The sequence below is a fragment of the Vulpes lagopus genome, chromosome 3, assembly GCF_018345385.1.
Source record: "Vulpes lagopus strain Blue_001 chromosome 3, ASM1834538v1, whole genome shotgun sequence".
NCBI classification, from domain to species: Eukaryota; Metazoa; Chordata; class Mammalia; order Carnivora; family Canidae; genus Vulpes; species Vulpes lagopus.
In genome coordinates this window covers 126,769,118-126,785,016 of record NC_054826.1, presented here as the reverse complement: position 1 = coordinate 126,785,016, position 15,899 = coordinate 126,769,118, and the positions used below count along the sequence as shown (strand labels likewise).

Below are 15,899 nucleotides of genomic sequence, written 5' to 3'. Positions count from 1 at the left end.
GAATTCGGCCTGAGATTTAAAGAGAGACCAACCGGAACGCTACAGTGAGAAGAGTTCGCGCTTCTATCAAGGTAGGAAGACGGGGAAAAAGAAATAAAGAAACAAAAGGCATCCGAGGGGGAGGGGCCCCGCGAGGAGCCGGGCTGAGGCCGGGGCGAGTGTCCCCAGGACAGGAGAGCCCCGTCCCGGAGAAGCAGGAGCTGCACCAACCTTCCCAGCGGAAAGGCGCCCGTAGGGAGTTAGAGCAGGACCCGGGAGGGTGGGGACGCCCTCGGGCTCCCTGGGACACTAACAGGCACCTGCGCCCCGGGGAGAGTGCGCCGAGCTCCCTAAGGGCTGCAGTGCGCAAGGGGGGACCCGGAGCAGCTCAGAGGGGCTCGGGCGGCGGCTCGGCGGAGGGGGCTACGCAGCTCTGGGAGCAGCCGGGCGGCGGCGGCTACTCGGGCAGAGGAAGAAGCTCCGCGCGGAGGGGGCTGCGGGGCGGGAGCGCGAATCCAACAGCGCAGGCGCCAAAGCACAGGGCGCCGGGACAGAGCCCAGGATCCGGCCTCCTCCCGGGACAGGCAGAGGCCGGGAGGGCCCAGGACGGTAAGGACGCTCCTACCTGGAGCTGAGCAGATCAGCGGCCCCGCCCCGGAGCCCCCAGGCCCTGCAGACGGAGAGCCCCGGAGTTATTGCGGAAGCTGAATCCAGGTTTCCAGAACTTCTCCCGCCACTGTGGCTGTTCCTCCTGGCCCTCACAGGGTAAACAACCCCCACTGAACCCTGCACCAGGCAGGGGGCAGAGCAGCTCCCCCAAGTGCTAACACCTGAAAATCAACACAGCAGGCCCCTCCCCCAGAAGACCAGCTAGACGGACCAGTTCCAGAGGAAGTCAAGGGACTTAAAGTATACAGAATCAGAAGATACTCCCACGTTTTTTTGTTTGTTTGTTTTTTGTTTTGTTTTGTGTTCTTTCTTTCTTTCTTTTCTTTCTTTCTTTCTTTCTTTCTTTTCTTTTTGATTTCTGATTGCTTCCCCCACGCCTTTTTTTTCTCCTTTTTCTTTCTCTTTTTCTTCTCTTTTTTCCCTTTTTTTCTTCTTTCTCTTTTTTCTTTTTCTCTTTCCTTTCCTTCTCTCTCTTTTTCTCCTTTTCCCAATACAACTTGTTTTTGGCCACTCTGCATTGAGCAAAAAGACTAGAAGGAAAACCTCACCTCAAAAAAAAAAGAATCAGAAACAGTCCTGTCTCCCACAGAGTTACAAAATCTGGATTACAATTCAATGTCAGAAAGCCAATTCAGAAGCACTATTATACAGCTACTGGTGGCTCTAGAAAAAACCATAAAGGACTCAAGAGACTTCATGACTGCAGAATTTAGATCCACTCAGGCAGAAATTAAAAATCAATTAAATGAGATGCAATCCAAGCTAGAAGTCCTAACGACGAGGCTTAACGAGGTGGAAGAACGAGTGAGTGACATAGAAGACAAGTTGATGGCAAAGAGGGAAACTGAGGAAAAAGAGACAGACAATTAAAAGACCATGAGGATAGATTAAGGGAAATAAATGACAGCCTGAGGAAGAAAAACCTACGTCTAATTGGGGTTCCCGAGGGCGCCGAAAGGGACAGAAGGCCAGAATATGTATTTGAACAAATCCTAGCTGAAAACTTTCCGAATCTGGGAAGGGAAACAGGCATTCAGATCCAGGAAATAGAAAGATCCCCCCCTAAAATCAATAAAAACCGTTCAACACCTCGACATTTAATAGTGAAGCTTGCAAATTCCAAAGATAAGGAGAAGATCCTCAAAGCAGCAAGAGAAAAAAAGGCCCTGACTTTTATGGGGAGGAATATTAGGGTAACAGCAGACCTCTCCACAGAGACCTGGATGGCCAGAAAGGGCTGGCAGGATATATTCAGGGTCCTAAATGAGAAGAACATGCAACCAAGAATACTTTATCCAGCAAGGCTCTCATTCAAAATGGAAGGAGAGGTAAAGAGCTTCCAAGACAGGCAGGAACTGAAAGAATATGTGACCTCCAAACCAGCTCTGCAAGAAATTTTAAGGGGGATTCTTAAAATTCCCCTTTAAGAAGAAGTTCAGAGGAACAATCCACAAAAACAAGGACTGAATAGATATCATGGTGACACTAAACTCATATCTGTCAATAGTAACTCTGAACGTGAACGGGCTTAATGACCCCATCAAAAGGCGCAGGGTTTCAGACTGGATAAAAAAGCAGGACCCATCTATTTGCTGTCTACAAGAGACTCATTTTAGACAGAAGGACACCTACAACCTGAAAATAAAAGGTTGGAGAACCATTTACCATTCAAATGGTCCTCAAAAGAAAGCAGGGGTAGCCATCCTCATATCAGATAAATTAAAATTTACCCTGAAGACTATAGTGAGAGATGAAGAGGGACACTATCTCATACTCAAAGGATCTATCCAACAAGAGGACTTAACAATCCTCAATATATATGCCCCGAATGTGGGAGCTGCCAGATATTTAAACCAATTAATAACCAAACTGAAGAAATACTTTGATAATAATACACTTATACTTGGTGACTTCAATCTAGCTCTTTCTACACTACATAGGTCTTCTAAGCACAACATCTCCAAAGAAATGAAAGCTTTAAATGATACACTGGACCAGATGGATTTCACAGATATCTACAGAACTTTACATGATACACTGGACCAGATGGATTTCACAGATATCTACAGAACTTTACATCCAAACTCAACTGAATACACATTCTTCTCAAGTGCACATGGAACTTTCTCCAGAATAGACCACATACTGGGTCACAAATCGGGTCTGAACCGATACCAAAAGATCGGGATAGTCCCCTGTATATTCTCAGACCATAATGCCTTGAAATTAGAACTTAATCACAACAAGAAGTTTGGAAGGACCACAAACACGTGGAGGTTAAGGACCATCCTGCTAAAAGATGAAAAGGTCAACCGGGAAATTAAGGAAGAATTAAAAAGATTCATGGAAACTAATGAGAATGAAGATACAACCATTCAAAATCTTTGGGATGCAGCAAAAGCAGTCCTCAGGGGGAAATACATCGCAATACAAGCATCCATTCAAAAACTGGAAAGAACTCAAATACAAAAACTCACCTTACACATAAAGGAACTAGAGAAAAAGCAGCAAATGCACCCCACCCCCAGCAGAAGAAGAGAGTTAATTAAAATTCGAGCAGAACTAAATGAAATCGAGACCAAAAGAATGTGGAACAGATCAACAGAACCAGGAGTTGGTTCTTTGAAAGAATTAATAAGATAGATAAACCATTAGGCAACCTTATTAAAAAGAAGAGAGAGAAGACTCAAATTAATAAAATCATGAATGAGAAAGGAGAGATCACTACCAACACCAAGGAAATACAAACAGTTTTAAAAACATATTATGAACAGCTATACGCCAATAAATTAAGCAATCTAGAAGAAATGGACGCATTCCTGGAAAGCCACAAACTACCAAAACTGGAGCAGGAAGAAATAGAAAACCTGAACAGGCCAATAACCAGGGAGGAAATTGAAGCAGTCATCAAAAACCTCCCAAGACACAAGAGTCCAGGGCCAGATGGCTTCCCAGGGGAATTCTATCAAACGTTTAAAGAAGAAATCATACCTATTCTACTAAAGCTGTTTGGAAAGATAGAAAGAGATGGAATACTTCGAAATTCGTTCTATGAGGCCAGCATCACCTTAATTCCGAAACCAGACAAAGACCCCACCAAAAAGGAGAATTACAGACCAATATCCCTGATGAACATGGATGCAAAAATTCTCAACAAGATACTAGCCAATAGGATCCAACAACACATTAAGAAAATTATTCACCATGACCAAGTAGGATTTATCCCCGGGACACAAGGCTGGTTCAACACTTGTAAAACAATTAATGTGATTCATCATATCAGCAAGAGAAAAACCAAGAACCATATGATCCTCTCATTAGATGCAGAGAAAGCATTTGACAAAATACAGCATCCATTCCTGATCAAAACACTTCAGAGTGTTGGGATAGAGGGAACTTTCTTCGACATCTTAAAAGCCATCTACGAAAAGCCCACAGCAAATATCATTCTCAATGGGGAAGCATTGGGAGCCTTTCCCCTAAGATCAGGAACAAGACAGGGATGTCCACTCTCCCCACTGCTATTCAACATAGTACTGGAAGTCCTCGCCTCAGCAATCAGACAACAAAAAGACATTAAAGGCATTAAAATTGGCAAAGAAGAAGTCAAACTCTCCCTCTTCGCCGATGACATGATACTCTACATAGAAAACCCAAAAGCCTCCACCCCAAGATTGCTAGAACTCATACAGCAATTTGGTAGCATGGAAGGATACAAAATCAATGCCCAGAAATCAATGGCATTTCTATACACTAACAATGAGACTGAAGAAAGAGAAATTAAGGAGTCAATCCCATTTACAATTGCACCCAAAATCATAAGATACCTAGGAATAAACCTAACCAAAGAGGTAAAGGATCTATACCCTAAAAACTATAGAACACTTCTGAAAGAAATTGAGGAAGACACAAAGAGATGGAAAAATATTCCATGCTCATGGATTGGCAGAATCAATATTGTAAAAATGTCAATGTTACCCAGGGCAATTTACACGTTTAATGCAATCCCTATCAAAATACCATGGACTTTCTTCAGAGAGTTAGAACAAATTATTTTAAGATTTGTGTGGAATCAGAAAAGACCCCGAATAGCCAGGGGAATTTTAAAAAAGAAAACCACAGCTGGGGGCATCACAATGCCAGATTTCAGGTTGTACTACAAAGCTGTGGTCATCAAGACAGTGTGGTACTGGCACAAAAACAGACACATAGATCAATGGAACAGAATAGAGAACCCAGAAGTGGACCCTGAACTGTATGGTCAACTAATACTCGATAAAGGAGGAAAGACTATCCATTGGAAGAAAGACAGTCTCTTCAATAAATGGTGTTGGGAAAATTGGACATCCACATGCAGAAGAATGAAACTGGACCACTCTCTTTCACCATACACAAAGATAAACTCAAAATGGATGAGAGATCTAAATGTGAGACAAGATTCCATCAAAATCCTGGAGGAGAACACAGGCAACACCCTTTTTGAACTCGGCCACAGTAACTTCTTGCAAGATACATCCACGAAGGCAAAAGAAACAAAAGCAAAAATGAACTATTGGGACTTCATCAAGATAAGAAGCTTTTGCACAGCAAACGATACAGTCAACAAAACTAAAAGACAACCTACAGAATGGGAGAAGATATTTGCAAATGACATATCAGATAAAGGGCTAGTTTCTAAAATCTATAAAGAACTTATTAAACTCAACACCAAAGAAACAAACAATCCAATCATGAAATGGGCAAAAGACATGAAGAGAAATCTCACAGAGGAAGACATGGACATGGCCAACATGCACATGAGAAAATGCTCTGCATCACTTGCAATCAGGGAAATACAAATCCAAACCACAATGAGATACCACCTCACACCAGTGAGAATGGGGAAAATTAACAAGGCAGGAAACCACAAATGTTGGAGAGGATGCGGAGAAAAGGGAACCCTCTTACACTGTTGGTGGGAATGTGAACTGGTGCAGCCACTCTGGAAAACTGTGTGGAGGTTCCTCAAAGAGTTAAAAATAGACCTGCCCTACGACCCAGCAATTGCACTGTTGGGGATTTACCCCAAAAATTCAGATGCAATGAAACGCCAGGACACCTGCACCCCGATGTTTCTAGCAGCAATGTCCACAATGGCCAAACTGTGGAAGGAGCCTCGGTGTCCATCGAAAGATGAATGGATAAAGAAGATGTGGTTTATGTATACAATTGAATATTCCTCAGCCATTAGAAAGGACAAATACCCACCATTTGCTTCAACGTGGATGGAACTGGAGGGTATTATGCTGAGTGAAGTAAGTCAATCGCAGAAGGACAAACAGTGTATGTTTTCATTCATTTGGGGAATATAAATAATAGTGAAAGGGAATATAAAGGAAGGGAAAAGTAATGTGTGGGAAATATCAGGAAGGGAGACAGAACATAAAGACTGCTAACTCTGGGAAACGAACTAGGGGTGGTGGAAGGGGAGGAGGGCGGGAGGTGGGGGGGAATGGGTGACGGGCACTGAGGGGGACACTTGACGGGATGAGCACTGGTGTTTTTCTGTATGTTGGTAAATTGAACACCAATAAAAATTAATTTATAAAAAAAATTTTAATGCATCACTGATAACTTGGTGATTTCAGTTACAGCATGCATTACTTTAGTGTATTGGTTTGAATTTTCAGAAGAAATGTTGAGCTTGAGAAACATGTTATTGATATTTTAAAATTCATAATACTTGGTTTATATTGCATGGGGTAATGACACAATGTCACAATATTCCTGGATGAAATTAAAAGTGAACAAAGTTGAATAGTAATTTCATGTTATAGACATTAATTTGTGTTAATATTTCATCATATTCTTTGTATAGGCTTTTGTAAGATGGTAGTTTTCAGATAGGTAGTGTTGAGGTTTGTGCAGGATGCTATTCCCCACACTTGCCCTGACTCCTGGGTTTCCTCCCCAACCCCCACCAAGGGGAAGGGCACAGCTCTTTCTGCAGTGAAGAAAGTGGAGAACTTTCCCCTGCTGCCCTGCTAGATGCAACCGCCATTTCATTACCTGCTTACAGCAGAGGCTAAGCAGAGCCTTTTCATAGACGCACAATTACTGTCCTTCCAAACTTACTTTGACTCAGTGATCAGAACAGCAGCTGCAAACACCTCAACTTCCATCCTTCTAGAACCACTGTCTCTCCCTGGTTGCAGGAATCTGGCTGGACAGTGAACAGTGAAAGCTTTTTCTCCCCACTGTGGAAACTCTCTTTCTAGAGGTTCCCTTGAGGAAATGTCCAACCTGCACAAGACTCCAGGAGAGTATTTAAGAAATGAATGTATAAGGCTGTTGCACTGAGAGTTTTCTCTATTTGCCTGTAATGGAATTCTCTCCTGGAAGCAACATCCTGAGCACCTGTTCTCATTGCTGCTCACTGGGCTGCCATCTTTCTCAGGCCAGCCGTGCTTGGCCATTCCCAGCCTGGTCTGTGTCTTGGCTGCTGGCTTGTTTTGGTGCACTCACCTTCTCAGGGGGCTCTGCTTCCCCATCTCTGTTATCCACAAAGAGTTGGGGTAACAGTACCTAACACGGCACAGAAAATGGTTTTCCCCCCAGCTAACCAAGAATTACCTTGATGGCTGGCTGTTCAATTTTAGTTTCACCTGCCGGAATGTTTCTTTTCTTTCTTTCTTTTTTTCTTTTTTTTTTTTTAAGATTTATGTATTTGGGGATTGGGGTGACTGGGTGACAGGCACTGAGGTGGGCACTTGATGGGATGAGCACTGGGTATTATTCTATATGTTGGCAAATTGAACACCAATAAAAAATAAATTCATAAAAAAATAAATTCATTAAAAAATATATATGTATTTATTTATTCACGAGAGACACACAGAGAGGCAGGGACATAGGCAGAGGGAGAAGCAGCCTCCCCGCAAGGAGCCCAGTGTGGGACTCAATCCCAGACCCCAGAATCATGCCCTGAGCCGAAGGCAGAAGCTCAACCATTGAGCCACCCAGGGGTCCCCAGAATAATCTTTCTTTTTTTTTTTTTTAAAGATTTATTTATTTATTCAGAGAGAGCAAAAGAGAGGCAGAGACACAGGCAGAGAGAGAAGCAGGCTCCATGCAGGGAGCCCGACATGGGACTCGATCCAGGGTCTCCAGGATCACACCCCGGGCTGCAGGCGGCGCTAAACCGTTGCGCCACCGGGGCTGCCCCAGAATAGTGTTTCTAATTGATGTATTCTGACCCGTTTTGGTCTTGCTTTGGAAGATTATTTGAAAAAGACAAATAACAACAACAAAAAAAACAGTATCTCATTGTCTGTGTTAACTCCTCACTAAATATTTCCAGGCAAATCCCAAGAGTTTCATAGAATCTAATCACCAAAAGAAAGGCTGAGAAGTACAGATGTTTTTGCACAAGAATCCTGTTGCTAGAAGCTGTTTTAGAGGTAATGATGGAGTCGCCCTTGTGTTTTGTGTCCTTGTGTTCCTCCAGGTAATGACGACTCGGACATTGACATCCAGGAAGATGATGAATCTGACAGTGAATTGGAGGAGCGGCAGCTGTCTAAGCCTCGGACAGCCGTGGAGGTGCTCATCCAAGGTACGCAGCTGCTGTCACTTGCCCTCCTCCCCCTGCCCTGTCACAGAACAGTTTGGGTGGCTTCTGCTCCGGAGTTCATCCTGCCCTCCTGTTCATGAGGTTTTGGCTCTTAAACTGCTCAGCGCTCACCTTTGCTGCTAATACTCTTACCTGTGGTCCCAGGAAGAGCTGATGCTTCTTTGTGGCCGGGGGTATCTCACAGAGGCCATGGGAGTACACTGCCTCTGCCACTGAGCTGCATTCCACCCTTCTTGGGTCCAGACAGCTCTCAGTGCAGTGACATCCCCTATAATCAGAGAATTAATGCATGCAGGAAGGACTCCCAACCATCTCTGCCTTTTAAAAAATCTTCTAGTTTCTACTTTCTCACTGCTGAAGACTGAAGCAATAAAATCTATGGAGTAAATGTGGGTGTCCCCCGGGGTTTTCTTCATGTGCCACTTGCTACCCTCTAGGGGTCCTGGTTGGTAGCTGGGGGGGGGTGTCTTTCAGATTGCCTTTCCACATATGGATGTGCACACACATACAGCGAAATACACAAAGATCAGCTGATACATTTTGTAACCTAAGTGGAACCAGACTTTGTGTATGGTTCTGCAGCTTGCTTTTTTAAAAAAAGTTATTATTAAATATATCAGAACTTCTCCCATGTCAGTAAAATAAAATCCACTTCATTCTTTTTGACAGCTGCATAATTTTCCATAGCATGACTGTACCCATAATTTACTTGGGCATTCTCATATTAAAAGATATTTAAAAAATATATATTTAAGTTATTTTTCCCTCTTTTCCTGGTATATACATCTTTCTGCTTATCTGCAGTGTTTGTACTATTAAAAATGGAATTCTTAAAGTTTATGTAGATCTTTGTTTTGATAGACACTACTACATTGCTCTATACTTGCTTTTAAAAACATCTATGAAAAAAAAAAATCTATGTACTGGGATGCCTGGGTGGCTCAGCGTTTGAGCATCTGCCTTTGGCTCAGGGCGTGATCCCGAGATCTGGGATCAAGTCCCGCATTGGGCTTCTTGTGGGGAGCCTGCTTCTCCCTCTCCCTGTGTCCCTGCCTCTCTCTCTCTCAGTGTCTCTCACGAATAAATAAATAAAATCTTAAAAAAAAAATAAATGAAAACATCTATCTATTATTTGTTAATTTTTGGAGCAGTTTGCATTTTTGTATGCATGGTATATTTCTTTTTTTTTTTTTTTTTGCATGGTATATTTCAGAGGTAAATTATCTTCGTTTTATATTAAGTTTTGCTATTAACTGATCTTTTTTTGTTGTTTTTAAAACATTTATTTAATTTAGAGAGAGTAAGAGTGCACTCGGATGGGATGGAGGTCAGGGAGAGGGAGAGAGAATCTCAAGCAGACTCCACACAGAGTGCGGAGCCCATTGTGGGTGGGACTCATTCCCATGACCCTGAGATCATGACCTAAACCGAAATCAAAAGTTGTACGCTCAGCCAGCTGGGCCACTCAGGCACCCCTGTCCTTTTATTTTTTAACAGCTTCATGATATAAATGGAGGTTAGAGGTTATGACTCCCATTGTACAAATGGGAGCTGAGGCTCTGAAGACGTTTGTGATTGGCTCATGAATGCACTGCTGCTCCTAAATTTTACTGCTGAGCACTCAGCCAGCAAAAGTAAAAGCTAAAAAGTATAAGGGCTTTAGAAAACACAAGATTTGCATTTAATCTGATCAAGGAAGGTTTCCGTATTAGCTCCTGGTGGCCACCCAGGCCTGTAGTGAGCAAGTTCCTCTCCCAGCTGCCTCACTGCCTTTGCCCCGAGGCGTGAACCTGGGGTCCCGGGGCTCCTTCCTCAGCCTCCAGGTGGGGGTGCAGCTCTCTGCCTCCAGCAGTGAAGGATGGCTCCTAGGTGTTTGCAGCAGTCACAGCTGGGCATCCATGAGTGAAGAATGTTTTTATTTATTTTTTTTTAAATTTTATTTATTTATGATAAGCACACAGTGAGAGAGAGAGAAAGAGAGAGAGAGAGGCAGAGACATAGGCAGAGGGAGAAGCAGGCTCCATGCACCGGGAGCCCGACGTGGGATTCGATCCCGGGTCTCCAGGATCGCGCCCCGGGCCAAAGGCAGGCGCCAAACCGCTGTGCCACCCAGGGATCCCTTTTTTTTTTTTTTTTTTTTAAATTAAGAATGTTTTTAAAGATGAACTAATTGTGATCCTCAAAAGGTTTTCTCTTGGGATCCCTGGGTGGCGCAGCGGTTTGGCGCCTGCCTTTGGCCCAGGGCGCGATCCTGGAGACCCGGGATCGAATCCCACGTCAGGCTCCCGGTGCATGGAGCCTGCTTCTCCCTCTGCTTGTGTCTCTGCCTCTCTCTCTCTCTCTCTCTCTCTCTCTCTCTCTATCATGAATAAATAAATAAAATCTTAAAAAAAAAAAAAAAAAAAAAAAGGTTTTCTCTTTGGAGCTCAGACATAGATTCAAACACAGGTAATGTTGGTCTGTGTAGGGAGACTGCATTTCTTTTTTCAGCAGATAGCAGAGCTGTTCTACCCCATAGATAATCAGAGTGGGATTCAGTGATTTTTCTCACATGTGCAGGATGCGTGTTTAGTTTTCTGATTTCTGCACCATGATCATGTTTTATTGCCCTTTTTCTTTTTTTTTTCTAAGTGGAAATGCAAAAAATCCATTACTTTTCATTGGCAGTTTTGATTATTTGGGTGCTACTTAAGTAAATTTTTTAGTGTGGTTCTTATGTTTTCCCAGTTTTCTAAAGGAAAACAAATCTTGAATGCCTTTCCTTACCTTTTTTTTTAAAAATAAGATTTTCATAATTTCTTCATGCTTTGGTTCTCCTCAGGAAGACCTGGCAAGCGCATCGTGGGCACCATGCAGGGTGGAGACTCTGATGACGATGTGAGTCCCAGGCAGTTCCCTTGAGCAGCTCTGTTCTTCCCAGTCCCGGGCTGGCCTTGTAGACTCACTGAGCCGACAAGCTGAGTACAAGCTGCTGCCTAGCAGCCTGGCCTGCTGCCGGGTTTGCGCCAGAGTTCGGCCTCCCGAGGAGCTGGACTCTGCTCTGCTTGTTGATGACTCTTTTCTTTTCAAATGAATGTGCTTGCCTTCCCCCCGCTTTTTTCCTTCTCACTGTTCTTTCCATTCTTGCTTTCCAAAGATGGAAGCAGCACCAGCTCTCTTAGGTAAATGCAAGACTTCCAGCTCCAAGAAGCAGGTTGGTTTTCTTTTTCATCTTGTGTGTGTGTGTGTGTGTGTGTGTGTGTGTATGAGAGAGGGAGGGAGGGAGGGAGTGAGCCAGCTCAGAGCCACTGGAAAGCCTTCCCCAACGGTAATGCCTGTGTGTCCTGGGCAAGAGCCAGGTGCAGAGGATCCACAGTGAACTGCACAGTTGCCTAGAGATGCCCGTGCAGGGGAGGAGGGGTGAGCACTGAAACAAGAGACGAGGAAGGTTGTCAGGCCTTGGAGTGTAGCCTGGAAAAGAAGGGGGTCTGCTGAGGGCCCTCTGTTCAGGTCCTCTCTGGGGAGGGAACAGGAAAAGGAGTCTCTCCTGAGATACGGGCCTCAGAGAGGTGGGACAGGAGGCTGCGACATCAGGCTGCTGGCAACTTGAGCATCCCTGAGGTAATACTGATTGGGAGACTCACCAGAATGGGGCCCTGCTGCTGGGGCTGCCACGTCGGTCACCCTGGGTCTGTCTTCCTTGTGGCGGTCTCCAGCAAGCCTGTGAGGCCCCGGAGGGAAAGGGTGATGGGGCCCACAGACCACAGAGCTCCTCATCAGGTCAGTTACCCCATATGTCTGGAGTGTGGGACTAGTGCCTGCACAGGGACAGAACAGGAGCCTGACCGTCTTGACAGAAGATCCCTTTATTTAGTGCCAACAGTATATATTGTAACCAAAATCCATGGAGGGAGAGGTCACTCAGGTTTGTTGGCCAAGATGCACAGAGAAGATTGAGCCTTGAAATCACAGAAGGTAGCCTTAGAGAAGCAGAGAAACCATCTCGAACATTTTTTAACAGTCAGGGCTGGATGGTTAAGTAGCTTCTGTCCATCAATCTTACACATTCGAGGCAGGACTAAGAAGTCTGGTGGGGGTGCTGGGCATGCCTCGACAGCACCGTCTGGTGCCTCATCCTACCATCTGCTTGGTCATGTGCATAGCTTTCTCTTAGAGCAAATGCCTTAGCCGCAGCTTCCATCTCCCTGTGCCTCGTGTTGCTTGTTTGTTTCTGGGAGCTGCCTCCACGCTCTCCCCAGGCACACGGCTTGTCCGTCAGCGGCTCACGCATCTCCTTGAAGATACTTCCGGAGTACCTGTTACGTGAGGTGTGGTCACAGATTATGGGTAATGCGTAATTAAGCAGATACATTGGGTCATAGTGGCAAGAAGAAAAAGCTGTTCAGGGAACAGAGTGACATGGTTGAAGGGGGTGATTGATATACTTTGAACCCTCAGGGAATGTCTCTCAGATCAGGTGACAGGCAGAGGCCTGAATGGGAGGAGGGACATGGTGCAGGGAGGGGCATCTGAGGCACAGGGAATGGAGTTCCTGCATTGGAGGCCTAGAGATGGTGGCATGACTGGGACGGAGTGGGCTGAGGGTAGGAGCAGCAAAAGGCAGCAGGGGCTGTGCAGAACTTTGCAGGACGTGATGAGGACCTGGGGTTCTCTGTGAGTGCCCTGGGAGGGCCCAGAAATCGTGAGCCCAGCAGTGCCCAGAGCTAACGGGTGTTCGAGAGACCCCAGTCAGGTGTTTGCCCTAGTCTGGAGGTGCTGGCGGCTCAGCCTGAGGTAGTGGCAGCACAGGTGTTAAGTGGTCAGATTCTGGGTGTTTCCAAGGTCAGAACCATGAAGTTTTGTTAATTGGACTTAGGGTATTTGGAGAGAAACGAGGGATGCGTCACTTGGGTTGTGGTGGGCTAATAGCATACAGAGAGTTTGCATTTCCCTGAGATGGGGCAGGCCTGAGGAGGGCTTGAAGAGCAGAGCAGGACTTTGGTTTTGGACTCTCTACACATGCGTTGCCTGCTGGCCATCCACATGCTAGGGTTAAGTAGCCAGTTGGAGTTTAAGTCTGGAATGCAAGGGTCAGGTCTGCGCTGGAGTTGAATTTGGAGTTTAATTTGGTCAGGTCTGCGCTGGAGTTGAAGCCCACCTAAATACAATGGTATTTAGGTGGTCCTCAGGCCACACTGACACAACGTGTGATTGTGTGAGGGACAGAGTAGAAAGAAGAGAGGAGGCTCAAGGCTCCGAACTGAGCTGTGTTGCAGGGTCAAGGAGATGGAGCATGTGGGGGCAAGACTTTGAAGATGTTGGGGTGAGGTGGGGTGGGCACCAGGAGAGAAGGGTGCACTGGGGCAGAGTGGCTTTCAAGGAAGGAGCAGCCTGTGCTGGATGCAGCTTGGGGGTCACAAGGCACATGGGACTCACCCATTGGGTTTGAATCCACTGAATGTTTGCATCACTATGAGAGCTGGCCTTCACCCTGCCGAGTGTGTTGAGGAGGCAGTGAGAGGGCAACTGGCAGGAGAGTGGGATCAAAACTCCTTCAGGGAGTTTCACTGTTAGAAGGTAGAAGACCAGGGCAGAGCAGCTGGGGAGGAAGGTGGGATTAATTTTGGGGGTTTTGTTTGTTTGTTTGTTTGTTTGTTTAAAGATTTTATGTATCTATTCATGAGAGACAAAGAGAGAGGCAGAGACACAGGCAGAGGGAGAAGCAGGCCCCATGCAGGGAGCCCAATGTGGGACTCAATCCCGGGTCTCTAGGATCATGCTGTGACCGAAGGTGGTGCTGAACCACTGAGTCAACTGGGCTGCCCTGGTTTTGTATTTTTAAGAAGGAAATTGCAGCATGTATATAAGCTGGTAGGAATGATCTAGCTAGAATGGCTAGCCATCTTGGTTTACTTGAGACACAGAACTTGCACTTTAAAACCTAGCCGAAAAAAAAAAAAAAAAAAAAACCTAGCCGAGTTGGTCTCCCTAGATCCAGGTGATGGAGAGGCTGTTCCTTTTACTTTGCTCCTTATGCCCATTTCCTGTGTGGCTTTCCATCCCCTATCTGATACAATGCAAAAAACAAAAACACCCAACCCTCCTCTTTGCTGTCCCCTGGTGGATGTCTGGGCCCCGAGGGGCAGAGCAGTGGCAGGTGAGCTTTGGTGCAGATCCAGTGGTGTTTTCCCTGGGAAAGCCAGCCCCATAGCACCAAGCATGGCTGCACACTGGTGTCCGAAGGTCACTGGTTAGCTGATCCATTTATGATATTTCCGCTGGCAGTGTCAGCCATGGGTCCCCTTCTCATGCCCCCACAGCCTGACTGCTGCTCCGCCCAGCTCTCCCTTCACATGAGGACGTTGCTAGTTACTGAGCTGCTGGTGAACAAGGGTCTCAGCTTACAAGCTGTGGGTATGAGGCAGGTCCTCAGTTGTCTTTGTGGTCTTCCTACAGGAGGACTCCGAGGACAGTGAGATTGACATGGAGGGTGATGAAGAAGACGATGATTTGGAAGATGAGAGCATTGCTCTCTCACCAGCTAAGCCCAGTCAAAGGGTCCGGAAGCCTGAGCCCCTGGATGAAAGCGACAATGACTTCTGACCTTCTTGCCCAAGGGACCAGATTGATTAAATCCCTCAGATCTATAGGTAAACGGGAATTGGAAGGTTAGGAAGGAAACCTATCTTGTTCACTAAACCAGCTGGACTTGTTAATGAAGCAACAGCTAATTCTTCTCTAGCCTCCTCTGTGCTAATCCACAGAGCTTCACCAAGAACTAAAGCAAACCCCAAAGAGGATGTGGGTTTTTTGTTTTTGTTTTTTGCCTTATTTATCTCCTGAAACTTGGGAAATGTGTATGTTCTTAGAGATGCACAAGTGTGGGGCACAGACCTGAGGAGAACTAAGAGCACCATCAGGTCTTGATTATTGTTGGGATGTGTTTTCCTCTAAGAGTCGGGGTGAGGGACATGGGCTGGGCACTAGGGCCCGTTTAGAAATTGTGGGGGAGCATTTGACTCCTCCTCACCTGTAGGATTTCGAACATTTACTGTACACTGGCTTTTAATTCTAGCTTTCATTCCGTGGTCTTATTTTCTTCTATACGTTCACAATACCAAGCTTTAACTGTATTTTACTAAAACGTTCTAAATGAAAGTTAGCTAAGTTAGGTGAAAACTCACTATGATTAAAAATCAGGCAACAGAGAGATGCTGCAGAATATAAATACTCATTTTCTTTCAAAAGGGTGACATTCCTCCTTAGGAAAGCAAATTACTGAAGTGTTGGTACACACTTGTGTTTCTGACTCTAAAAAAATGAACCAGGATTGCATTAGGTTGAAGAGAATAATAGGTTGAATTAGAATAATTTCCCTGATGTGAAATGAGAAGTGACAGGTGCAGTTGTTTTGTTTTTCTGATATGGAAAACACGGAGCAGTTTTCATTTATTTTCAGTTATAGAAGTCAGAAGATTTCTGAAGTTATTTAACTTGTAATAAATGTGTTTAATTCCATGTTTTTATGTTATTAAATAAGTTTTACTTCAAAGTGTAATTATATTGTTTATTTGCACCTATAACATAAATACTTAGGAGAAGTTTACACGTTACTATGGTAGCATATAAATTGTTAGGAGACAATGTGACAGTTATTTCT

At 45.0% G+C, this 15,899-nt stretch overlaps 1 protein-coding gene across 8 annotated transcripts in view; it reads left to right on the top strand.

The window, feature by feature from the left end:
• CLUAP1 (clusterin associated protein 1) overlaps nt 1-15,899 on the top strand; it is a 61,927-nt gene that overhangs the window by 28,158 nt on the left and 17,870 nt on the right. For 4 of the 8 annotated variants that reach the window (XM_041749781.1, XM_041749782.1, XM_041749779.1 and 1 more), the window contains 4 exons: nt 8,135-8,242; nt 11,082-11,137; nt 11,397-11,453; nt 14,696-15,791. In XM_041749781.1, coding sequence (XP_041605715.1) covers nt 8,135-8,242; nt 11,082-11,137; nt 11,397-11,453; nt 14,696-14,842 — 368 coding nt within the window. In that variant the 3' untranslated portion in view covers nt 14,843-15,791. Of the gene's footprint in view, nt 1-8,134; nt 8,243-11,081; nt 11,138-11,396; nt 11,454-14,695; nt 15,792-15,899 lie in introns of those variants that run through there. The other 4 variants (XM_041749777.1, XM_041749776.1, XM_041749783.1 and 1 more) reach the window with 2 other exon arrangements.